General features: G+C 41.6%; 1 protein-coding gene and 1 long non-coding RNA gene across 3 annotated transcripts; one reads left to right on the top strand and one right to left on the bottom strand.

Moving 5' to 3' along the window:
• Positions 1–188: 188 nt before the first annotated feature.
• LOC124048729 (rod cGMP-specific 3',5'-cyclic phosphodiesterase subunit beta-like) lies at positions 189–16,442 on the bottom strand. The gene is made up of 22 exons (XM_046369773.1): positions 15,598–16,442; positions 14,704–14,856; positions 14,221–14,310; positions 13,904–14,044; positions 9,516–9,590; positions 9,327–9,391; positions 8,743–8,809; positions 8,554–8,601; positions 8,292–8,441; positions 7,485–7,628; positions 7,322–7,387; positions 6,781–6,927; positions 6,520–6,627; positions 6,283–6,392; positions 5,072–5,159; positions 4,832–4,932; positions 4,253–4,360; positions 4,063–4,126; positions 3,872–3,946; positions 3,648–3,731; positions 3,252–3,375; positions 189–3,134 (listed from the first exon to the last, which is right to left on the bottom strand). The coding sequence occupies exons 1-22, from the start codon at positions 16,066–16,068 to the stop codon at positions 3,109–3,111; spliced, it is 2,505 nt and encodes an 834-aa protein (XP_046225729.1). The 5' UTR covers positions 16,069–16,442; the 3' UTR covers positions 189–3,108.
• On the top strand, positions 5,063–25,686 carry LOC124048730. 2 transcript variants are annotated; one of them, XR_006841287.1, is made up of 8 exons: positions 8,347–8,463; positions 12,459–12,503; positions 20,557–20,641; positions 21,913–22,030; positions 22,270–22,407; positions 22,959–23,187; positions 23,441–23,620; positions 25,133–25,686. It is a non-coding gene; the product is annotated as an uncharacterized LOC124048730 (long non-coding RNA). The 2 variants fall into 2 exon arrangements; XR_006841288.1 differs by lacking the exons at positions 8,347–8,463; positions 12,459–12,503 and adding an exon at positions 5,063–5,274.
• Positions 25,687–26,100: the final 414 nt, after the last annotated feature.

The raw sequence follows: 26,100 nt of genomic DNA, 5'->3' as shown, positions 1-26,100 counted from the left end.
CCTGTTTGGAAAGTCAGTATTCCAAAACTGATTTGAGAATTAAGGCCTGGGGCATGAATACGGCTTTAGATACTTTGGCCCAAACTCTGTCCATATAAATATATATAAATATAAGAACAATAGGATACAATGGATATTTAAATTGTTTCCTGTTGTATAAAACTAACAAGATATCATTAGACAAAATGCATCCTTAAAAATAAATGTACTTTATTTTGGTCATTGTAGACAAAACACGTACATTGAGCTTTAGAACTTGTCATATCTACGCTAAAGTATTTTTAACAGCATATTGTGGAATAAAATGTTTGTTGCAATGTTTAATGAAGGTGGAATTGAAAAGAGGAAGTACATAATTACTGCTTCTAATAAAAGGGTCCTTAATATTCCCTTCATGCTATAATGTCGGCACAGATCAAACATAACAATAATGTTGCACTGACGCTCATAGAGGAAATGAAGTATTAATCATCTGGAAAAAAATATACTATTATTGAAATATATTTACAGGAGAAGACTATTTACAATTGATTCCATCTATAAAAGCATAGGTACCCCATTGACAGTGGGGCTGCTGTAAGAGCAGGATTACCCTCTGTTCATAATGAACACTAGGAGATTCTATGGATCCAGTGAGTAGGCTCAAGAGTAACAGAATCAAGGCCACTGGCTTCAATCACTCTTACTGAGGGATTGGACATTGACCACTATTTGCAGTGGACTGGACCATATAAAAATCCATCCAATATTGTTAGATATGCATATACTGAGACATACCGTATCTTGTTTTTACCCTAAAAGTATGTCTCATTCAAATATTCAACAATAAACAGTGAACAGTTACATAGCGAGAACGATGGGTTTCTCAAAACGAAGCATTTCTAGTTAACTGTTGATAGCCAGGGACAGACCTTCCTGAAAATGTCAACTCCTTTCTCTCCTATCTCAGAACAATAAATGACAATGTACACACACAGAAAATATACTTGTTTTCAACTGCTTGACTGCAGTCGTTCTACAACAGCACCTCTTACAGTGCTGTACTAAAAGTGCTACACACCATTATTTCACCCAACACAGCATGGGACAATAGTAATATACCGCAAAACCATCACTTAGCATCCCACAGCAAGGGGTCACATTACCCTGTAATGAAGTAGAACCATAAAACGTACTTCTTATGGCATATGCGGATGCTAGCCCTATACCCTAGTATTGCATAATCTACTTTTGATTACCATTAAAGTAATTGTCCAGTGAAAATCTCACAAAAAGCTCATTCTGTTAACTCATACTAATAATGTTGTTGACTCGTCCTATTCTCGTACTCGTGGCAAAAAGCATCAATAAAAGAAAAAAATACTTAAACCCCAGCTCAAAAATGCTAGCTATTTCCTCATTCAACACGTCACGTTGGGTCATTGGCTGAGCTGGCCAATCAGCTGTTTATACTTGTCATTCATATTTTTATGACCGGGATATGCCACAACATTCTGTTGTTGGGGTACGCCCACACCATTCAAATGCAGAAAAGCTTATTTTTAACTACCATTTCTTGGAAGGAAAACTATTTCACTCATTTTGTATTTAATTATAGGTCATATTTCATAGAAATCTGGAAAAACTGGACAGTTATGTAAATGACGACTGACAGGAAGGAGTAAAGAACAATGTAAGTCACGGGTTATTACACTGTTATTATAACATACATAAAAGTAAAGTTGGATCCTTGATGAATCCACCAACATTTGGTAAAGTGTTATTTAAAGGTAGACTCAGCGTTCTGACGTAGATGTAGAAAGTAAAGACCATAGTGGGTCAATTTCCGCAACAACTAAGAGTGTTGAAGCGCGAGGCTCAACTTAACAGCATGAAGCAAACCCAGGCACAGATACTGTATGTGACCGTGTAAGACCGGGATCTTGCTTCTCGCTCATCTCTATCTGCGGTGCTGCTCGTGGCAACGTCAAATCGTTGAGTCTACCTTTAATGTGATAACTCTAAAAACAAGCCTACTTGTTTTAAAAATCTATACAAATAACAGCGTAAAATATTAATGTAAAATAAAAAGTATCCCTGTGAATTTCATACAGTATTCTGTACGAAAATGTTAGTTAAGAAACAGTAACCTGTTTAAAATGAAAAGCGATCATAACGAGCTAACAGGTGCTAACATGTGTCCTTTGTCCTGATCTTGTCCACAGTCTGATTGTTCCCACAATTTTAGACAAATGCAGTCATAGGTCAGCTCTTCCTGACCACCTCCAGAGGTAGTCAGACACACATTGTGTCTGGATATCTATGAAGTGTAGACTGACCTGCACAGTGAATCCATTTAAATAATCATTATTTTGGCCTCTAAAAGCATTGACAGGTAGCACCATTGACTTCTGCTATGTGTCTTCAAATAAATAAATATTATTTGGAAAGAATATCTGGGAAATAATTGCATACAGGCAGGGACCAGGAAATCTGGTCACAATGCAGACACAGTGGATGGATAAGAGACACACTTTAATACCATATGTCTGAAAATGTGGCCACAATCAGAATGTGGACTAGATCAGGACAAAGAACGTATGTTGGCACCTGGTTTAAACAGGGCTTTAGTGTCATATTAATGACATTATACATACATATGGAAACATTTCAGAAGTTGTTGACTTCTTGTTCCTTTAATTGGTCAATAAAAACCTTCCGGAACCTACCGTACATACGTTAAAAAAGTTAGTACAAACAAACATGAACTCCACTAAGACCATGAAGGATTCCTCCGAATGTCGTGAAGCATAGTGAAAGGGGTAACTTACAAAATGTGGATATGCCTATGCAACTAATGATAACTGCTCTTCAGTTGAAGGCAGGAAATTAATTGACTGTTGGGGCCATAATGTGCCAACATGGGTCTGGAACCAGAAGATCCAACGGCCTTGCTGCGTGACTGATAAGGAGTCCCTCTGGCTCTTCTCTAAAGTTCTGATGCTGTGAGGGGAGGCTGTCCTTCCACAGCTGTTCTGAGGTGAGGCTGGTCCTGCCCACGGCCGGCAGTAAGACTGTGTGGCTGTGATGTATCCTGGAGTGACCTACCTCCAAAACAGGTCCTGAGCTTCAGCACACTGAGCACGTCTTGGACCCTTTACATAGCAAGAATACAAGAAACAATACATGTTTAAGGATCATCTGTATGACTTTTAATGCACAGACAAAATGCCCTCTAAACTAGAGAGCAATAGTATATCGTCCACTCTGACCTGACTGGGCTTTCAGGATGGCCTGTTGTGCCTCGTACTCTTCCTGCTTGGCCTTCCACTCCTTCCTGTTGTTCAGCATGCCATCATACATCGGCTGGATGGCCGGATGGAAGCGGGACAATTCCTAAACAACAAAACCAAAACTTGAGAGCTCTATTTCTGACAGTCAAGCCATCTCACCAAATAATGCTTGTCTGAAAGGCAACGATTTGTGCATTTGGTCATTCTACACATCCAATAGAAGGTATGCCAACTATTTGACCAAACACTAAGATCTATTGATTCATGGTTTACTTGGTGCTTAGCAGTAACTGTGAAGCTCGTCTGCTAAATGACTTAAATGTAAATGTAAATGTAGCTAGTCTGAAGGAGTGGTAGTACATGCGGTGACGTTACCTTGTAGACAAATGTGCAGACAAAGTCAATGAAACCACACTGCAGCTTGGGCAGTTCACCAGCACAGTTTCTGTCCATCATTGTCTGGTTGGAAAGGAGGGAGGAACAACACACACACACACACACGCACAAAAAAAAAACGTAGTTCTTCATCAGGCATCTTGGATGTGTAAAAATGTATGTGGATATCCAAAGAACAGACACACACACGTTGATATACTCACAATGGGTTGATTTTCAAGAACTTCTCTTTCCAAATCACCCTGCACCCAGAACTCAGCTGCTTCAGACAGCGCCACCTGGAACGAAGCCAGGTAGTCCAATGTATTTCACTATATTGGACAGCTTTATTCACTTACAGAAACACAAAAGCATCTACTAAAATGTCGTATATATAATCAAGGGAGGTTCTCACCTTGCTTTGTACCTCCCATGGCTTAGTGAGGGCTGACAAGTCACATGCTGTCATCATCATGGCCCTTTGAGGGGAATCATTGAAGGTTCAGCGTAAAATAGAAATGCTAAAATAAGATCCAATGTGCATGTTATTATCCTACGTATCCCTCTATCACTACTATCCTCCCCCTACCATGAACTGCACTCACAGGACAATCTCTTTCCTGGTCGTCTCCAGGGACATCCAGTCCACCCACTTCTTCTCATCTTCGTAGGTCTTTGATAGGTCGACAATCTTCTGGAACATTGTTCGCTTCCTGGTGACATTGGGAAATGTCCAAACAGAGATTTACACATTCAGTTAAAGTTATAAGCGCTGCATTGTGAAATCTTGTTCCCTCAACTTTACAGGACTAAGTAGGCTTGATCGTCGTATCTAAATCCGTGCTTTAATATGCAGAAAAATAGTCCACATTAACAACAATACATTCTTCATAAGATCTGTATGGGGAATACAATATGTATTGCAGTTAAGTAAATACAGATGTAGGATCTTAATATGATCAACCTTTTTTTGAGGAGACTTTTCCTGCACAGCACGAAATGCAAACTTGTAGTGAATTCAAGCTTTAGAAAGTGTTGTAATTTCTGTCCGACTAGATTTTCCCTGACAAAAAATGTGTAAACCCCTTCAAAAAACATCCATAAATTATAATACACATAATAATTCATATTTTCTGTTGCTGCAGGATTATTTTCCTTAATTGAATTGGAGTTGCAAGTCTTACTTGAAATAGAGTTGCAAGTCTGTTGCAATGATGGCAATGTCCATGAGGTGGATGGCATGCTCGTTCTGTCTTCTGTTGAGGTTCTGGTATATATTCAAGGACTGGGGGGGGGGTGGAGGAGTTAGACTAGAGCATGTGATCAACATGGAAGCATAAAGTACAAATAAATAAACAATTTACCTAAAATGTTCTGCTGTAGTAGTGAATGTTTATGGCTGAGATACTAAAAACCTTACGTACCTCGTCTGCCAGGAGGAACTTGCTAAATTCTAGATGATGCCTCTCCAGGACGGATGAGCCGTGAAGCTTGGCAAGTGGGTTACCAGATCTATTCGTGAGGGGAGATCAGACCAGACACTGTAAAGAGCTCATCATAAGCCATTCATCACACAAAGCTAATCAAGGTGCTTCTCTACATGCAAGGCCTCAGTCATGATGAGAGAGTGAGTAAAAGAAGAGACCCATAGATCATTTAAGGAGTTGTTGTTCAGATGTAGGATCCTCATTTTGATCACTCTTTTGTTGCTCAGAATTGTTTCCTGCACTTTCCTGCAATTGTCCTGTGATTTACATCAATTCACTGAAAACCCACACTAACACACCCACACTAACGCACACTAACAGTATTGCATTTTTCATGTAACATACGTTTGGCCAGCTAATAGCCTAACCACCGATCACCCCGCTATCATCCAGAAGGCGAGGTCAGTACAGGTGCATCAAAGCTGGGACCGAGAGACTGAAAAACAGCTTCTATCTCAAGGCCATCAGACTGTTAAATAGCCACCACTAACATTGAGTGGCTGCTGCCAACACACTGTCATTGACACTGACCCAACTCCAGCCATTTTAATAATGGGAATTGATGGGAAATGATGTAAATATATCACTAGCCACTTTAAACAATGCTACCTTATATAATGTTACTTACCCTACATTATTCATCTCATATGCATATGTATATACTGTACTCTACAACATCGACTGCATCCTTATGTAACACATGTATCACTAGCCACTTTAACTATGCCACTTTGTTTACTTTGTCTACACACTCATCTCATATGTATATACTGTACTCGATACCATCTACTGTATGCTGCTCTGTACCATCACTCATTCATATATCCTTATGTACATGTTCCTTATCCCCTTACACTGTGTATAAGACAGTAGTTTTGGAATTGTTAGTTAGATTACTTGTTGGTTATCACTGCATTGTCGGAACTAGAAGCACAAGCATTTCGCTACACTCGCATTAACATCTGCTAACCATGTGTATGTGACAAATAAAATTTGATTTGATTTGATTTTGATCAAGCAACATAGTGGACTAAACAGTCAAATCATTATTTTTGCTGTGACAATACTGGTCAAATGAAGATCCAACATCAGTACCAACTTTCAGAGAGCAGAGTGAAAAGAGAGCAGCGAATCCCAGGAGTACTCACTTCACCTGGTAGAGGTTGTTGGTGCCCCTGTGGTCGATATCATGGAGGAAAGCAGATGTGATCATTGCCATCACCTCCAGATCTGTGTAGTATCTCTTCATGTTCCCTGTCTGACACAACAAAATACAGCCGTTTGACTCTCAGAATTAGAGATCTTTCAATCATGCCTTCAGTTACGCTTTTTTGGCAAGTAAGAAAACATGTTAGGGTACATTACTGAGGTGTAAGCATTCCTACCGTCAACAGTGTGAACATGGTCTGTCCGACATTGAAACCGTGGCGCCAGTTGTGATAGGGCATTTTCCTGTAGCCTTTGCTGATAGAGTACATGAAGCGTACCAGAACCTGTTGAAATAGATAAAGATGCCTGTTAGAGCATATACAGATAGTACGGGAGAGTAATAAAGTAACTAACGACAAACTGCACAGAGATCATTCAGAATTGACACTTTCCCGGCACTGAAAGGTGTCGCAGTACAGATCATGATTGCACCATACCTCCTGTGGAACCTGGAACTTCTTGACCACTCCGACCTCATAGAACATCTGGATCCCACACATCACCAGCTCCAGCTCTGTGCAGTCAAAGTCAGAGAACCCGAACTCGTAGATCTCAAACTTCTTGGGGCCAGGCAGTTCTTTTTTCTGTGTGATAAAGCATGATTATTACGGCATTATTAACCAAAACTAAACATGCAGATGAAGGATCTTAATTTGAGCTAGTTTGCTACAGCAGGAAAATGATCCTGCAGCAACAGGACATTTGAATTATTATGTCGATAATAATTCATGGGAATTTTTGTTGGGAAAATCAAGCCTTTTTAAACCTCAAATACACTATATGTTTTACATTTCCTGCTACAGGGTGATCAAATGAAGATCCTATACCTATACAACCATATAAATCAAGCTAGAGCTTTCAAATGCAGGCCTACTGTTCCAGTACTTAAACGTATACTCTAGTGACTAAATCAGAGATAATTCTACAACCTCCAGATTATGACCAAATTGTTATTCTACAAAAATAAGGTAGCAATACCAGAATCTGCAGGAACTCTTCCTCTTCACAGTCACAGGGCTCTCTGTTGAAATACTGTCTGGTTTTCTAAGATACATAAAACAACAATGAGTGTGAAATATGAAAACAACACTTCTCTTGTAAAGGAGGTTAGATCTGTGTATATCTGTGAGCAAGGCTTCACCAGGATATTCTGTATTTCGTCATCACGGCACTTGACGTGGTAGAGCACCATGTCCTGAGCTATGTCTTTCCGGTTCTCTATCATTTTCATCCTGTCATAGGTGTCTGTGTTGAGGTGGGACCAGCCCAGGAAGTTAGTCATAGCCTGGGGAGACCAGCAGAAACAATGTCATTCAGAGTAGGTTCTCTCAGAAGCCAGCATGGGTAGACAGACAATCGCACTATCATTCAGAGTAGGTCCACTCAGAAGCCAGCATGGGTAGACAGACAATCACACTATCATTCAGAGTAGGTTCACTCAGAAGCCAGCATGGGTAGACAGACAATCACACTATCATTCAGAGTAGGTTCTCTCAGAAGCCAGCATGGGTAGACAGACAATCACACTATCATTCAGAGTAGGTTCACTCAGAAGCCAGCATGGGTAGACAGACAATCACACTATCATTCAGAGTAGGTTCTCTCAGAAGCCAGCATGGGTAGACAGACAATCACACTATCATTCAGAGTAGGTTCACTCAGAAGCCAGCATGAGTAGACAGACAATCACACTATCATTCAGAGTAGGTTCACTCAGAAGCCAGCATGGGTAGACAGACAATCACACTATCATTCAGAGTAGGTTCACTCAGGTCAATGTGGTGAAGAGAGTGAGTGGCATTTGACTGCCACAGTGCATTGTATAAATTAATGGTCTACACAAAAAAATGCAGAGAACAAGGCTTTATAGAGCCATTTGACTTGGTGACTTCTCTGTGAGAGAGGAGTTGTTGAGAAGACAGTTGCGTGCTGTAGTACAGTAAAGTACCTCCATTAGCTCCTCATCCTGCTGATCGAATGGCTTCCCATCTTTCCTGTTGTAGAATGTAGCCACGCCCACGATATCTTCCGTCATGTTGACGATTGGCATGGACAGCACATTCTTTATGGTCCAACCACTATCATCCAAGGGTTCTGACTGTATTATGGGAAGACACAAGGTAAATGGTCAACAGGAATTATGCAAGTTGCTAAACTGTTTGCTAAAACCACATGCAAGGATACTTGATTTTATGAGGATGCAAATGTACCTGAAACTTGAACATCTCCTCTGTTGCGGGATTTATGATGTTACATATCTAGATATTCAAAAGAAAGAGTACAGCATCAACACACATGCAAATCATGGCAATTTGAACATTGTGTTATTTTCAAGTCAATTCCAAATTCTGATAGCGTTTCAAACACTTGGTATCTGAATGCCAGTTTAAAAAACTTACAAGACCAGTTTCAGCCACATATGTGGGAAGTCCAGTACACAAAACCCAGTGTTCTAGAGTGGGAGTCCTGTTGACAACACAGTCAGACAACACACACGGATTATTCTGCTATACAGTATCAAACACAGACCTGGGTTCAAATACTATTTCAGATATCTCAATCACTTTAACATACATTCAAAGTAAGTTTTCAGAAATATTTGATTTGAAAAGACAAGTAGTTGAACATTTTTTATGTCTTTGGAAATACATTTGGAAAGGATTAGAAAAATGTGCATACACGGACTAAAATGCACTCGCTTGTGTTTAACAAAGGTATTTGAAAATTGTATTTGAAATAAGTATTTGAAAATCCTCTAAAATACAATTTGGTATACTTTTTGTTCTTTACAAATAACCATTCAAATACTCAAATAAAAATACTTGTTTTGGGCTGTGTATTTAAAAATACTCAAATACACAGAAAAAATATTTATAATGCCAACTACTCAAATGCACATGTATTTGAACCCAGGTCTGATAATACAGAGTTGAAACTACTTCAACTATACATTAATGATCAGAGAAAAGTTAAATAAACGTACGCGATAACTTTGATGTCCTCTTTTCCATGCAAAATATAATCAATGACTTTGTAGAATATGACTTCCTAGAATCACAGATAACAGAAAAACAAAAAAAATCACACACCAGGAATACAACATTTTCAAAACAAAGGCAAAAAGGTAAAGACCAGTTCATAGGATAATAAGTAGATAGTTATGAACACTTACTCTGCCATCAGGGGTAAGAGGTCCAGAGTAAGGGGGCTGGTCTCCCATCAACACTGGCCAGATGTCAAAGAACTCCTATAGAAACAAAGCAATAACACAGATGGATTGTCAGACACAGCATATTACAGAGCCTCAGTGGCGGTTCTAGCTTGTATGGCTCCCTGGGCACCCCCCACACACACACATTAGTACTGTACAAAGTTAGAGGTCCGCCCATTCCCCCAGTCCCCCTACCTCAGGCTTCCAGTGGGGAGACCTGAGGTCAACCTACCCCAGCCCCCCTCCCCATCTCGTACTTCTGAGTGGGAGACCTTCCCAGGCAGTGGCCTGCCAAGCTCACAAACTAGAATCAGGGCGCCCACTCTGACAAGGTTAATTGACCCACAGTCCCTCACGGTGACATCATATCATTGACGTGATGTGCAAATGAGTGATGGAAAACCGATCATGCAAATGTCACCATTCCAAAACATTTTGTGCGGGTCCCCCCGTGCCACCCCCGGCAAGATGCCGCCCTGGGCGGCTGCCCATGTCACCAATACCTAAATCCGCCACTGCAGAGCCTCCACATTTGGCTGTTTTACAGCCTGAAATCAAAATGGATTAAATAAATTATTACACACAATACCCCACAATGTCAAAGTGAATAACTGTTTTTAGACATTTTTGCAAATTTATTGAAAATGAAATACAGAAATATCTCATTTACATAAGCATTTACACCCCTGAGTCAATACATGTTAGAATACCTTTGGCAGTGTTTACAGCTATGAGTCTTTCTGGGTAAGTCTCTAAGAGCTTTACACATCCGGATTGTCAAATATTTGCTAGACAAACATTTTCAAGTCTTGCAATAGATTTTCAAGACAATTTAAGTCAAAACCACTCAGGAACATTCACTGTCTTCTTGGTAAGCAACTCCAGTGTAGATTTGGCCTTGTGTTTTAGATTATTATCCTGCTGAAAGGTGAATTGATCTCCCAATGTCTCGTGGAAATCAGACTGTACCAGGTTTTCCTCTAGGATTTTGCCTGTGATTAGCTCTATTCAGTTGATTTTTTTATCCTGAAAAACTCCCCAGTCCTTAACGATTACAAGCATACCCGTAATAGGATGCCTTGTTGCCAACATGATGCATGTTTTGGAAAATATTTTTATTTTATACAAATGTTGTTCTTTTCACTCTGCGGATTAGGTTAGTATTGTGGAGTAACAACAGTGTTGTTGATCCGTCCTTAGTTTTCTCCATCCTCCTAATTGATTTTCATAAAAATGTAAATAGTGAAACATTTAAAAAGTTATAATTTTTAGATAAAACTATACTAAATATATTCACGTCACCAAATAATTGATTAAAACACACTGTTTTGCAATCAAGGTCGACAGTAGCCTCAACAGCACTCTGTAGGGTAGTACCATGGTGTAGCTGGAGGACAGCTAGTTTCCATCCTCCTCTGGGTACACTGACTTCAATACAAAACCTAGGAGGCTCATGGTCCTCACTCCCTTCCATAGACTTACACAGTATTTATGACAACTTCCGGAAGACATCCTTCAACCTATCAGCGCTCTTGTAACATGAACTGACATGTTGTCCACCCAATCAATGGATCAGAGATTGATTATAGTACTGAAAGCAGGTGTGCCGACATGGCCAATACTTGTATTCGTAATCGTATCCGTAACTTGACAGTTGATTGTCGGATCGGATGATACTTGCGATCTGAAAAAACAGAAGTGTTTTAATATGCCTAAATAGATGTTGGCCAAATTCCTGCAAAGAAGCTACAGATTCAGAGCAGCGCGCGGAGGGGTGTGTGTGTGTGTGTGTGTGTGTGTGTGTGTGTGTGTGTGTGTGTGTGTGTGTGTGTGTGTGTGTGTGTGTGTGTGTGTGCGTGTGCGTGTGCGTGTGTGTGTGTGTGTGTGTGTGTGTGTGTGTGTGTGTGTGTGTGTGTGTGTGTGTGTGTGTGTGTCTGTCTGGCCTCAATTTGCAAGTTTGTCACTCAGTCAGAGTCCGTGAGATATTATCCACATTGACAGCTTGATAGCAAACATCCTCTCCATACGATTTATCATAGTAGCAGCCAGGCAGCAGCAATCTAAATGATCAGCTCAAAGAGAGGAAAACTGATCGGGTGAAATTATGAAGCAAGTGGATGGAGAAATATAGTTTCCCTCTATCCAATCACAACCACAGGATCAACGTACAGCCTGCCCTTCTCTTTACAGACAGCCAGTTGAGTTATTTAGACCACGTAGAACCTCACACAGGACCGACTGACATGAGAAAGATGCGTGCTGGCATATGAAAATGACTTTTTCCCGATCATGGATGAATACAAAAAATACTCTGATCATAATGTATACAGATATACATATCTGTTATGATACTCGTTTTGTCCAACTACTCAGCACACCCCTAGCTGAAAGCGTAAGCTACAGTTATCTAGCACTGCAGTGCATGTAGTGAGGTGAGTAGTTGAAACAAATAAAGAGAAAGATAATATTTGAACAGTTTTGATCAAATACATTTCTTTAAAAATGAAGGAGAAGCAAGCGAGAGATAGAGAGAGCTATATTTTGTTGTATTTTTCTTTCTCTTAGCTAGCAAATGCTGCTAGATAGTTTATCCTACTCAAACACGCGGCTCAAACAGAGCGGGATGCTATGTCAGCTAGTTGGCTCTATCTATCCAACACTGGAACTCTTCCAAGTCAAGGTAAGAGTTTGGTTTTATTCATTTATTTCCACCGGGGCCTGCCGCTGTAACTGCTAAACTGCTTGCTGACTGTACACTGTACTGCATGATTGTAGCAGTTTAACGAACACGTTAATTCTAGTAGCTATGTTAGCTAACTATGACGTTAGCTAATATGGTGATAACAAGGCTATGTGTAGCGTTTAGCGGTTATGATATTATGTTTTTTTCCCGCCTGTTCACAGACGACTGATGTGTTGTTCACTGAAGTCCACAAGCAAAAGGAAAAGGTGAATTCCGCTGATTCTGTTGAAAAACGTTTCTTTAACGGAATGAAACAGGGATAAACATACCTGAATTTGTCTAATAGAAACTATTGTTTGCAACTGTTGGACTAATGATTACACCCTCGATCAGCTAGACGCAGGCAAGAGTGTGCATGGCAGTGTTGAATGTGTCACTGTCTGTCACCTTGATTACTTTATTTTTTCTCTCGACCTGTGAACCTACGTTGTAAACTTTCATTCATGGGCTAGGTTGTAGCAACCTTATGATAGGTACAGGGACAATTCTAGTGTCATGTAGTAGCCTAAACCTATCAATGTTACATTGAGCTGGGTGAATGGAATACAGTCGTCCAATATGCTGTAATAGAAATAAGGCCATGCTCATAAAAAAAACATTTAACATATTAACATATTTAATGCCATTGACCGCCATTGAACTTCACTATTCTCAAAGGGATATTCAATGTCTGCTTTTTATTTTATTTTTACCCATCTACCAATAGGTGACCTTAGTTGCGAGGCATTGGAAAACCTCCCTGGTTGAATCTGTGTTTGAAATCGTATGTTACGAGTTACAGAGACGAGGTAGTCATTCAAAAATCATGTTAAACACTATTATTACACACAGAGTGAGCCCATGCAACTTATTCATGACACTTGTTAAGCAAACTTTTACTCCTGAACTTATTTAGGTTTGCCAAAACAAAGGGGTTGAATACTTATTAATTAACACAATACATTTCTGCGTTTCATTTTTAATAAATGTGTAAACATTCTAAAAACATAAGTCCACTTTGACATGATTGGGCATTGTGTGTCGGCCAGTGAACAATAATCTCAGTTTTATTCTTTTAAATTCAGGCTGTAACACAACAAAATGGGCAAAATGTCAAGGGGTCTGAGTACTTTCTGAAGGCACCGTAGTGCTGTAGGTGCAAAATATGAACAAATACTGCTAGAGCTATGTTTTGTGGGCTACAGTATTACTAGAGGAGACCCATAATAACTATTCTTTACTAAATGGCTGGATCATTCTTGAACTGCGGTGGCTTGTACGTCCCTCACCTTTGCAACCATGAAAAACACTAAAATCACACACATAGTTACATATCACACGTAAACTGTTCATCAGTGATGAAACATAATGCAAGTCCTTTATGTTGCAAAACTTTATGCCTGTGCATGGTTTAAAGTACTTAGGGCAAACAAATTGTCTTGTTCCAGAAGTGATGAGTGGAGTTGTAGTGACATGTTTTGAGGATTTGGGGATACCTATTATTTTGAATGCAAGAAATTCAACAAAAATACTGAATATATATTATAGATCAATAAAAACCTTCGAAGGCTTAAGACAATACCGCAATTCAGGAATGGCCCGGCTACATGCAGACAGTGTTACCCACCTTCTCCTTGGTCATGTCCAATAGGCCCACAGAGTACCTGTCACAGTTCAGGTAGGCCCGCACTGTATACAGGGCTTTGTGGAACTGTCTCTCAATGTCTGTCAGCTCCTCAAACACCTTGTTGGCAGACCACAACAGGACCTATACCCGACAGAAAAACAACAACCACGAAGGATCAGCTAATAACCAGTTGGTTGATATATCATTAAATGTGTGAGAGCTAAATAATCAAATCAAAAGGCCTTTTTTGTGTGTTCACCATATTGTCATCTACAACTAGTAATTCCTCTGAATATCAGTACAGACAGCAGACTCACCTGTCCTTTTCGAGTCTCACAGTTGTACAGGTAGTTCAGCTGGTAAATCTTCAGGTTCAAAGTGGCTATTCTGAGATACTTCAAAAAAAGCTGGGAGATCAAAAATGTGAATTAATAATAATTGTTAAAGAGAAATACATGCATTGATGTGTAATCAAGGTGGTAGAGGAAAGACAAGAGGGAGTATTTGAAAACATCAGGTGTGAGTGAATGTGACCTTTCTCTTCATTTAGGCAGCAATGGCACAGTTTGTATGTGTTCCCTGTGCTTGTTTGATGGACACGCTTGTGTTCTACAACATCAGTCAGTGTTTATAGGCCACGTACGCTTTGAGTAAATTCACTTTGGGAAGGGGGAAAACCTGTTGATTACTCATCCTCAACTTATTCATGCAATAACCTCCTCTTAGTATTTCCATTGTGACACCGACACTTGGACGTGTGTAGGTCCTATTCTCAGAGAGCCTTCGTCCTCAGTACTCACATCCTCATCCTCAGTGGTGAAGTGTGGTCCAGTGGTCTTGTTCAGGGCCATGATCACAGCCACCACATCCTCTCCGTTCATGATGGGAGAGGCTAAAATGTTCCTGGTCTTGTACTCTGTCAGGTCATCAACGAATGAGCTGAAGTGACTGCTCTGTATGGCAGAAAACAAAACCAATCACCGACTTCAGAGATCCCACATGGATGTGTTAAGACGGGTCTGTCTATGAGCCAGTACATGGCCTTGGTTTTGAGCCTTTTGTCAGTTGGCATGTCATTATAGACCACAGATTAATACATGTTTTCCTCTGGCATATTCAAAGACAAAACACAATTTATTAAAGAATTATAACTGCTCGGGTAAGAAGTACACTCCATTATCAAGGGTGAATGTAAATCAGGGCAATGTGAAATATAAATGAATTTGAACCGTGTTAGCTTCCTGCTGACCCTAGTGTAAATGCCCCAGAACAGGTGCCCTAATCCCAGTTACAACAGGGGGTCAAGGGATATACAATAACTGGATTACATCTGTCAAGAGGATTTATATTGTCTCCAGATATACATTTAGAAGATCCCCACAGTACTGTATAGTTGCGATACCACTTTGTGTGTCACTGCGTTTTAGCAAAAAACACAATTTTAACAATATGTGTACGTTCGGATAGGCACGGATTAAATAACTATTCACTTTTCTCTCTGGCTGAACATAAACGTGATGCATCTATTTATTTTGGTACAGATAGAAGATGATATCATGTAGGAGCGTATGACAAGGCCCTTGTAAAAGACTATTAACACAATCTCACTGGCTCTCACTAGCCTCTGGGACACTGTCTGTCTGTTCTCATCACTACCACAACATTTATGCTTCTTTTCCCCATCTGACTCTTACCTCATTGACATCTTTCAAATTGACGTGTTTCTTGGTCTGGGCCACATTTCCCACCACCCCAAGGTCCAGGGGGAAGACGATCTCATGTTCAGGGTGCACCACACAGTCGTCCAGCTCTGACTCTGTAGTGATGTTGAAGAGACGAGTGGCCAGCTCCGCGATGCCGTTCCTCTCCCGGTACATGAACAGGCTGCAGCGGTCAGCTTGGATCAGGGCGACGATCCTCTTCAGAATCTTAAACACCACTTTCTCCATGTTCACGTTCTCCTGCATTTCTTTGATCAGGTCGAACAGGATCTGGCCTTCCTCTATCTGACCCAGCTCCTGTAACATCCCAAAGTCCACCTTGGACTCCGAGATGCCTGCCATCACAGAGAGGGTCCCCGGTGTGAGCTTCTTGTTGAAGTAGCCCTGGGCGAAAGCCGGGTTCCCATCCAGGAACTTCTCAACATCTTCCTTCGTCGCACTCATCTTGGGTTAGGGATGTACTGGTTCTCCCCCAGTCCCAGTCTTCAAACCACGGTCTCTAAAAAGACGACAAAACCAATGATCTACTGATTACTAGCAAATAAAAAAAGAGGGCAAGTTCACACTATGTAATCCCCAAACTCCCTTAAAAAGAGGGCAGGCACGTTAGTTAGGTCCTGGTGTGAACAGAGGAGACACTTGCAATGGCAGGGGAGGGAGGGCTGAGTCCAATCCCATTGTCATCAGCAAGCTTTTCTCTTAATAGTGTTGAAGGTGAGCCAGGATCTGCTCATGCAAAACTGATCAGGTGATCTCTATGAAGGAGGCCAACCCAGTCCTTTCATTGGCCGATTACCTCCTCTTCTTTCGCCCCTCGCCAGGTTTAGAAAACGAGCCTGAAGGAAAAGAGATCCGGACTCCCTCGAAGGAGGCACATGTCTGAAAGCAGTTATCCTTAAGATGTCCCCCCGTTTGGTTTGTCTCCAACTGTAGCCTGCTCTTGCCCCAGGCAGGCACCACACACACAAGCTCTTAACTTTCTTATTTAATAAAAAAAGCACTCCTCGTTGCTAAGCCCTATTTAACCAGGCCACTAGTTGATTATCTCAGCACCCCAATTCTGTTGTCCTCAGTCAGTACCACTGCTATGGGATCTTTCACAGGCCTCTGCCGGTTGTAGCCTTCAGAAGCAGAAAAAGATTTGTTAGTTATATTCATTTAAGCTTTTAGATTTTATTTTTTTAAATGAACACAGTAGCCTTACTTGCTGCAGTATCTGTTTTTATCATCCAATTACAATATGACATATTACATGATTAAGTGAGAGACAGACACGTATGGGGGTCTATGAGACAATAAGACAAGCCCGATGATAAAATGCCATTAATCTTTCCACACCGGCTATATTAAGGTTCCTTAACCATCTTATACAAAAGGTCAGCTGGATAATCTCCACATGAATAGATTCATACTATCAGATCTGCTACCTGTGAGAGAGACAAGGCTGGCGAGGGAGGTGTGTCTGTCTGTGTGCATGTGATATGTACTGTGCAACGTATGTGCACATGCATAGGCATACATTTCATTCCTATGAACCTGCGTCTGACTTCCTTTACGAGGGTGCGTGCTTACAAGCAATTGCTTATGAGTGTGTGTAAAACAGTATAGTCTCTCATGTTTGTTATTCAATATTACGTTGGATATAACTACTATTACTTTATAATCAATATCGAATGAATTAAACAGTTCTTTCATCGCAAACCTCAAATGGAGATGAGGGATTTAACCAATGTACACATTTAATGATACTAACATATTAATCCAGCCATTGCAAGCCTTTACGTGACCTGTTTGTTGCCAATGGACTGTTGACCCCTTGTGGTGCATTACGTCCATTGTGCGTGGCCCATATTTCACCCTAGAAATACAGTGCAACACCACAACACAAGATGGCAGCCGGCTTATACGAAGGGCCAAGCTAATTGAACTTCTACTGTTAATCACTGCTGCTGAAGCTGACCATGCCATTGATATTCATGCCGTAAAAATTGTATTCAAAAGATTAAGTTTAACCAGTAAATAGTAGAACCATTACTTGTTTGTCATACACCTTCTGTTATCTTTTACTGCCCCTGGAATTTTTAAAATGTCAGTTCAATTAATTTGATATGTCAGAAATAGTCGGCAAATGTATGCTCCCTCTCAGCCTCTTCACCTAAGGTGCAAATGAATAAAGAGAACAACACACCTATACACACTGTAAAATGGTAACCAAAATGCCGACATTGAACATCATCACAGAAAGGGCTGTGGACGGTCTGACGCAGTACAATATTGTATGCTATCAACAGACATGCCAAAAATCTCCCAGCCTTAGATCAAGTACGTGTTTCCAAGTATAAGTATAGTACAGCCATCAGCTTGTCGTTTGCCAGCACAGTATGTGGCTTTTAAAAGGACTACAGAACAACTAAAGAACTACAGAACTGTAACGCCCGGGTGTAGTGGGGAAGAAGTCAGGCGCGGGAAGCAGAGAGTTCAGGGTGTAGTGGGGAAGAAGTCAGGCGCGGGAAGCAGAGAGTTCAGGGTGTAGTGGGGAAGAAGTCAGGCGCGGGAAGCAGAGAGTTCAGGGTGTAGTGGGGAAGAAGTCAGGCGCGGGAAGCAGAGAGTTCAGGGTGTAGTGGGGAAGAAGTCAGGCGCGGGAAGCAGAGAGTTCAGGGTGTAGTGGGGAAGAAGTCAGGCGCGGGAAGCAGAGAGTTCAGGGTGTAGTGGGGAAGAAGTCAGGCGCGGGAAGCAGAGAGTTCAGGGTGTAGTGGGGAAGAAGTCAGGCGAAGTCAGGCGTGGCAGCTCGTAGGCTGGTGACGACGACCGCTGAGCGCCACCCGAACAGGAAAAACTAAAGAACAACAGAACAACAAAATAACTACAGAATAACTAAAGAACTACAGAATAACTAATGAACTACAGAAAAACTAATGAACCCCAGAATAACTAAAGAACTACAGAATAACTAATGAACCACAGAATAACTAAAGAACTACAGAATAACTAATGAACCACAGAATAACTAAAGAACTACAGAATAACTAATGAACCACAGAATAACTAAAGAACCCCAGAATAACTAAAGAACTACAGAATAACTAAAGAACCCCAGAACAACTAAAGAACTACAGAATAACTAATGAACCACAGAATAACTAAAGAACCCAAGAATAACTAAAGAACTACAGAATAACTAATGAACCACAGAATAACTAAAGAACCCCAGAATAACTAAAGAACTACAGAATAACTAAAGAACTACAGAAAAACTAAAGAACTACAGAAAAACTAAAGAACTTGTTATGCAGGTGAATGAGGACCCAAAAGCGACTTGGCGAAAACAGAGTCTTTAATCCAGTAACGGAAATATGCAATACTCCTAGACAAATCGGAGCGGTAAATAAAGCATAAAAAACAATTCCACTCGTAATGACGAGAACAGACTGGAGACTCGATCATAAACTGTAGGTTGCCTCGGGAAGGCACTTGACCGTAGCAGACTCAGACACCTGCTCACCACGCAGCATCTGAGGGAAACACGACACGACAGGGCGATACAAAGACACAGCACGGTGAACAATATACAAGGATCCGACAGGACAGAAACGGAAAACAAGGGGAGAAATAGGGACTCTAATCAGGGGAAAAGATAGGGAACAGGAGTGGAAAGACTAAATGATTGATTAGGGGAATAGGAACAGCTGGGAGCAGGAACGGAACGATAGAGAGAAGAGAGAGAGGGAGGGGGAGAGAAAAAAGGTAACGAACCTAAAAAGACCAGCAGGGGGAAAACGAACAGAAGGAAAAGCAAAATGACAAGACAATATAAGACAAAACATGACAGAACTACAGAAAAACTAAAGAACTACAGAAAAACTAAAGAACAACTAAAGAACTACAGAAAAACTAAAGAACTACAGAACAACTAAAGAAGTACAAAACAACTAAAGAAGTACAAAACAACTAAAGAGCTCTCAACAACTACTAATGCCTAAACAGCTATTCAGGAAATATACCATAATATTGTGTGTAATGCCTCAGAGTAGTGCCAGGAGTACAGTATACAATGCTCTAACTACCCAGAAGTGCCTTTAATTAAATGAATGGAGAGTGAATGAAGAGGGGCTGAGTAGTGGTGGTACTTCTCTGCTGGGCCCGTTAGCCCGTGTGTGTGTGGTGCACTGGTGTTTACTGCATCACGTTTGTTCCCGCTGAGTTTGTACACGGACTCCATGGAGCACAACACATACAGTAAATAACCTTAAAGCTGTTTCACCACGCCAGTCATGTACATCAGAGCCAAACAAAGCCTAGTGTAACACTAGCTCACACAATACAGCTTCAGGCCTTTAGCAAGTCAATTATCAGGACTGATTAGAACAACACATAGAGCACCAAGGTTCAAAACATTTGAAAGCAATAGTTTTGACAGAGAGCGATCCGGCTGGTAGATGACACTACAATACTGATGGTTAGGGATGCCTCTCAAGTGGCGCTTCACACAACCCTACATTTCATTTCCAAAATACTATTTTAGCCTGCTGGCTGTTTAATCATACTCCAGGATCTCCAAACTAGTCTCAAGGTCTACAAAGCAGTGCTGGTGGTAGTATTCTATCATCAGCAGTAAGGATTTACGTGATGGAACACAATAACGAATGCTCATTAGTTGTTGTGTTCCAGCATGTGCTGGGGTATGATTTCTCTAATCCTAATGATCCTTAGTGTTTGGACAATATATTTTCCCATCATAAATGTGTGTGTGTGTGTCTTCACAGTTACATAAAGCCCTAATTGTTTTTACGGGAGGCATGGGCGGATTCAGAAGCGAAGCCAGATTATAGTCAGAAAATCACCAACCGGATTAACCCGTGATTTAAGCACCTTATTTACTTACAAGAAGTGAAAAATAATCAGTACCCTTGTCTGTGTTCACTGTGCATAAAGGGCCCCAAACACAAGAGATTCCAAATCCTTAACGGACAACCACAAAACACGGAATTCTACACACTGCTCATCCTCACTAAGACAGGTAAGGTCCAGCGTCTTGATGGAGAGGACCCATGAATATATTTCATGCTATTATAGGACTTGATTATCTCACTGAAAATGTAAATATTGTTCTTAAATACAGTATGAATTGTTTTTGGAAGATACTAGCAAGCGAAGAATGAGTTTTGCTTTTGTATGTCTGAGGCCTTCTACTCAGGATTCAAACCTGCCACCTATTTCTGTTCTTAAAAACATGTGCATGTGTCACACCCTGATCTGTTTCACCTGTCTTTGTGATTGTCTCCACCCCCCTCCAGCTGTCGCCCATCTTCCCCATTATTCCCTGTGTATATATACCTGTGTTCTCTGTTTGTTTGTTGCCAGTTCGTCAAGTCAACCAGCATTATTGTTCTCAGCTCCTGCTTTTTCCAGTTTCTATTTTTCTGGCCCTCCTGATTTTGGCCCCCGCCTGCCTGACCACTCTGCCTGACCCTGAGCCTGCCTGCCGACCTATACCTTTGCCCAACCTCTGTATTATTGACCTCTGCCTACCCTGACCCTGAGCCTACCCGATGTCCGGTACTGTTTCCCCACCTCTGGTTTACTGACCCCTGCCTGCCTTGACCTGTCTATTGCCTGCCCCTGACCCTGAGCCTACCTGCCGTCCGGTACTGTTTCCCCACCTCTGGTTTACTGACCCCTGCCTACCTTGACCTGTCTATTGCCTGCCCCTGACCCTGAGCCTACCTGCCGTCCGGTACTGTTTCCCCACCTCTGGTTTACTGACCCCTGCCTGCCTTGACCTGTCTATTGCCTGCCCCTGACCCTGAGCCTACCTGCCGTCCGGTACTGTTTCCCCACCTCTGGTTTACTGATCCCTGCCTACCTTGACCTGTCTATTGCCTGCCCCTGACCCTGAGCCTACCTGCCGTCCTGTACTGTTTCCCCACCTCTGGTTTACTGATCCCTGCCTACCTTGACCTGTCTATTGCCTGTCCCTGTTGGATTATTAAACCATTGTTCATTATGTGTCTCCATCTGGGTCTTACCTTCATGTGAAATATGGCATTCATTTCTACCTCACAACCCTATGAATATGTAACGGAAAGACCATTGAACTTTAGGAACTGTAGTAGTGTGTCCTCATTTTACTCCAATGAGGATACACTACTACAGTGTCTCTAGGAACACACTGAATGTTTACTAACTTAGAAGCAGATCGTTTGAGGTTCTCTCGCCTGATCTGATGTGCATCTTGTCTGGTGTGGTCAGTTCATCCTCAATGTCTCTCTCCCTCTGTCTTCTGTGCAGCTTGAAATCTTCAACGCTGGCTCTGCTCATTGTCCTGATGGCCTGCGAGGAACACGCCTGGTCTGCCTCCTGCGTGGTAGACAGCTTCACAGTCAAGGCGGACTTCGACCCCCGGAGGGTGAGCTTTGCTACAGTGCACACATTAGGGGTCACATCCCTAGACAAGTGAACAATGTCAGTTTTAAACATGATCGGATAAACATGGCTATGATCATGTGTAATGCAAATGCATAAGAGACGAACGACTACAATGGTCTGCCGAATAAAGTTTTGAATCTCCTCTGGATTTCAATCCTCATCGTCAACTGTTTGTGAGTTTTTCTCAATCTTCTCTATCTCTGGTTTATTCTGTTAAAGTATTCTGGGAAGTGATACGCTCTTCAGAAGAAGGACCCTGCGGGCCTGTTCCATCCAGGACAACATCTCTGCTGAGTACACCGTCGATGATGGCGGCACAATGACCGCCACCTCCAAGGGACGTGTCACTCTCTTCGGGTGAGTAGTTCTGCATCAACTTGGAAGAACTAGCATATAAAGCATACACAGATACTAAAATAATTGTCTAGTTGTAAGGAAGAATGTGGATTAATATCAATTTAATTGGTGTCAACTATTTGTCTAATAGACCACAGAATTATGGCAGAAACCAATCAAATGTTAATTGGTGGACAGGAAATATAGACATTTTACACTGTAAGTGATGGATCACAATGATCGTGCATATGTGTTTGACCTCTGGTTATAAGTCGTGAGAGCTAATATGAGTTTGAGTGTGTTGATATGTTCTGGGGAAATGAGTGTGTGTTGTTGTGTTGACAGGTTCTGTGTTGTTTGCAACACAGCTCTTAGCTCCCTCAGTAGATGCCTACTGGATAACTTATTTGTATTGCTTTTAATCTTTTTAAATGAATTTATCTTATTAACACTTTGTTCTAGCTAGCTATTTGTGTAGGTAGCTATCAAGTAAACGCAATGATAATTCCATGGCTGCCCAGTACACTGTGCCTAACCCCACCAACCCCAGCAAGATGTTCATGAACTACCAGGGACTGGCTAGCTACCTGGCCAGTGGAGGTGACAACTACTGGATGATTGACACCGACTATGATACCTACGCCTGCCGTACCCTGAAGGACGATGGACGCTGCGAGGATGGTTACTCCCTGATCTTCTCCCGTAACCCCTGTGGCCTGTCCCCAGTAATCCAGCACATTGTCCATGGGAAACAGGAGGAGATCTGCATGGCTGGCCTGTTCGAGCCTGTCCTACACTCCGGTGAGTTGGACACTTGTCTATAGGGACACAGCATGAAAACAAAGGCTAAATGAGATCATGTCTAGATAATATCAATGAGCATGAAGGAGAGCATCATAATTAATAAATGAAAGCTAAGAGGGAGCTAAGAGTTATAGTTCAAAAAGGATTTAAAATATTCACAACAATCTGCATTATGCCCCAGTGCAGGAATAATTTATTCGACAGATATGTCTGGTTAGGGGGATAAGTTATTTTTCTCTTTCCTCCACAGGAGCTTGCTAAATTGTCAGCTCAGCCTGAACCGGATTCCTTAAGCATTCTGGCATGAGATGAGGCATCCAGGGCCGATAGATAGGTCCATAGCAGCGCTGTAGAAATGAATAGACCATGTTGCAAGGCGGGAGAGAAAGGTCTGCCACCCATTGTCTCAAGGGAAGGGCTGCTCAATCGGGTAAAGTGTGTGTGTGAAAATAAATGTCTTTGTTAAACAAATCTCTGAGTTGCATCCATGTTTGATCAAGAGCTAAAAATGGATTAAATAAATAGTTTCACATATACAGTGCCTTCAGAAAGTATTCAGACCCTTTCACGTTTTTCACATCTTGTTACGTTACAGGCTTATTCTAAAATTAATGGAAAAAAAAACTTAGCAATCTACACACAATAGCCCATAATGACAAGGCGAAAACAGGCTTTTAGATTATTTTGCAAATTTATAAAAGCAAAAAACAGATACCCTATTTACATAATTATTCAGACCCTTTGCTATGTGGCAAAAAAATTGAGCTCAAGTGGATCCTGTTTCCCATTGATCATCCTTGAGATTTATCTACAACTTGATTGGAGTCCACCTGTTGTAAATTCAATTGATTGGACATGATTTGGAAAGGCACACACCTGTCTATATCAGGTCCCACAGTCCACAGTGCATGTCACAGCAAAAACCAAGCCATGAGGTCAAAGGAATTGCCCGTAGAGCTCCGAGACAGGATTGTGTCAAGGCAAAGATCTGGGGAAGGGTACAAAACATTTCTGCAGCATTTAAGGTCCCCAAAAACACAGTGGCCTCTGTCATTCTTAAATTGAAGAAGTTTGGAACCACCAAGAGCTGGCCGCCAGGCCAAACTGAGCAATCGGGGTAGAAGGGCCTTGGTCAGAGAGGTGACAAAGAACCCTGATGCTCACTCTGTCAGAGCACCAGAGTTCCTCTGAGGAGATGGGAGAATCTTCCAGAACGACAACCATCTCTCTCTGCAGCATTCCACCTATCAGGTATTTTTGTTAGAGTGACCAAAGGACCCCTAAAGGACTCTCCATGAGAAACAAGAGATTAAACTACTTGTCCTGAATGCCAAGCCTCACGTCTGGAGGAAACCTGGCAACCTCCCTACGTTGAAGCATGGTGGTTGCAGCAGGGACTGGAAGACTAGTCAGGATCGAGGGAACGATGAATAGAGTAAAGTACAGAGGGATCCTTGCACAAAAAAACTGCTACAGAGAGCTCAGAACCTTAGACTGGGGTGAAGGTTCACCTACCAGCAGGACAATGACCCTAAGCACACAGCCAAGACAACGCAGGCTTGGCTTCAGGACAAGTCTCTGAATGTCCTTGAGTGGCCCAGCCAAAGCCGGACTTGAACCCGATCGATCATCTCTGGAGAGACCTGAACATAGCTGTGCAGTGATGCTCCCCATCCAACGTGACAGAGCTTGAGAGGATCTGTAGAGAAGAATTGGAGAAACTCCCCAAATACAGATGTGCCAAGCTAGTAGCGTCATACCCAAAAGACTCCAAGCTGTAATCGCTGCCAAAGGTGCTTCAACAAAGTACTGAGTGAAGTGTCTGAATACTTATGTAAATGTGGTATTTCAGATTTTCATTTGAATGAGTGTGGCTTTGTTGTTAGTGCATCTAGTTTATTTTGAAGCTATTGTGTTGTTGTTTTGTATTCAAATGGTCCAGATGGTCCCACTCACCAGTCCCACAGATGCCAGATTGCTGATGAAGGCTTCTCTTCACAGAACCTCTTTGTAAGAGCCATGGTTAATAATATAAGTGGATTAAGCTGCTCAGTTGTTATCCACTAGTCTTGGCTGTGAACTGTGAATAATGGCAGAGAATCCACTGGTCAGGGTCCAGCTAGGTCCAGACTAGGTGAGGTTAGGAAGTCTCTCACCCACACCAGCTTAACTCCTCAATTCCTCAAGTCTCAACTCCTGAACCATGCAACCACAGAGATCCTATTAAATGATCATTTTAGTGTTCTAATACAGTATGTAATTCTATGTGAGATCCCTAAGCCTTTATCCGGAAAGTCCCCAGGTTTAATGAGAATATGGTCAACAGACAATGTGCCCTTGACTATTAACAGATTAGCTGAGTTGTAGTTTTGCAATAGGCTAATCAAGCTAGTTATTCAGGAATTGTTTGCTAGATATATTTTCTCGACAGAGAATGTAATCCTGAGAATGTAAAACATTTAATTTACCAGTACAGTCCTCTCTCTCCTGAACTCTAACCCCTTTCTTTCTTTCTTTCTTTCTCGAAGACAGCAAGAGCAGTAGAGATACTCTGATTGATCGGCTTTGAAAAGCCAACTGACATTTACTCCTGAGGTGCTGACCTGTTGCACCCTCTACAACCACTGTGATTATTATTATTTGACCATGCTGGTCATCTATGAACATTTGAACATCTTGGCCATGTTCTGATATAATCTAACCTCGGCCACCCCTCATAGCCTGTTTCCTCTCTAGGTTTCTTCCTAGGTTCTAGCCTTTCTAGAGAGCTTTTCCTAGCCACCGTGCTTCTACACATGCATTGCTTGCCGTTTGGAGTTCTAGGCTGGGTTTCTGTACAGCACTTTGTGACATCAACTGATGTGAGAAGGGCTTTGATTGATTGATGGTTTTAAAAATATGTTCTATTTG

This window comes from Oncorhynchus gorbuscha, linkage group LG11 (assembly GCF_021184085.1).
Source record: "Oncorhynchus gorbuscha isolate QuinsamMale2020 ecotype Even-year linkage group LG11, OgorEven_v1.0, whole genome shotgun sequence".
Classification (NCBI taxonomy): Eukaryota; Metazoa; Chordata; class Actinopteri; order Salmoniformes; family Salmonidae; genus Oncorhynchus; species Oncorhynchus gorbuscha.
Note: the sequence above shows the minus strand (reverse complement) of the source record. Positions and strands in the feature narration are given on the sequence as shown.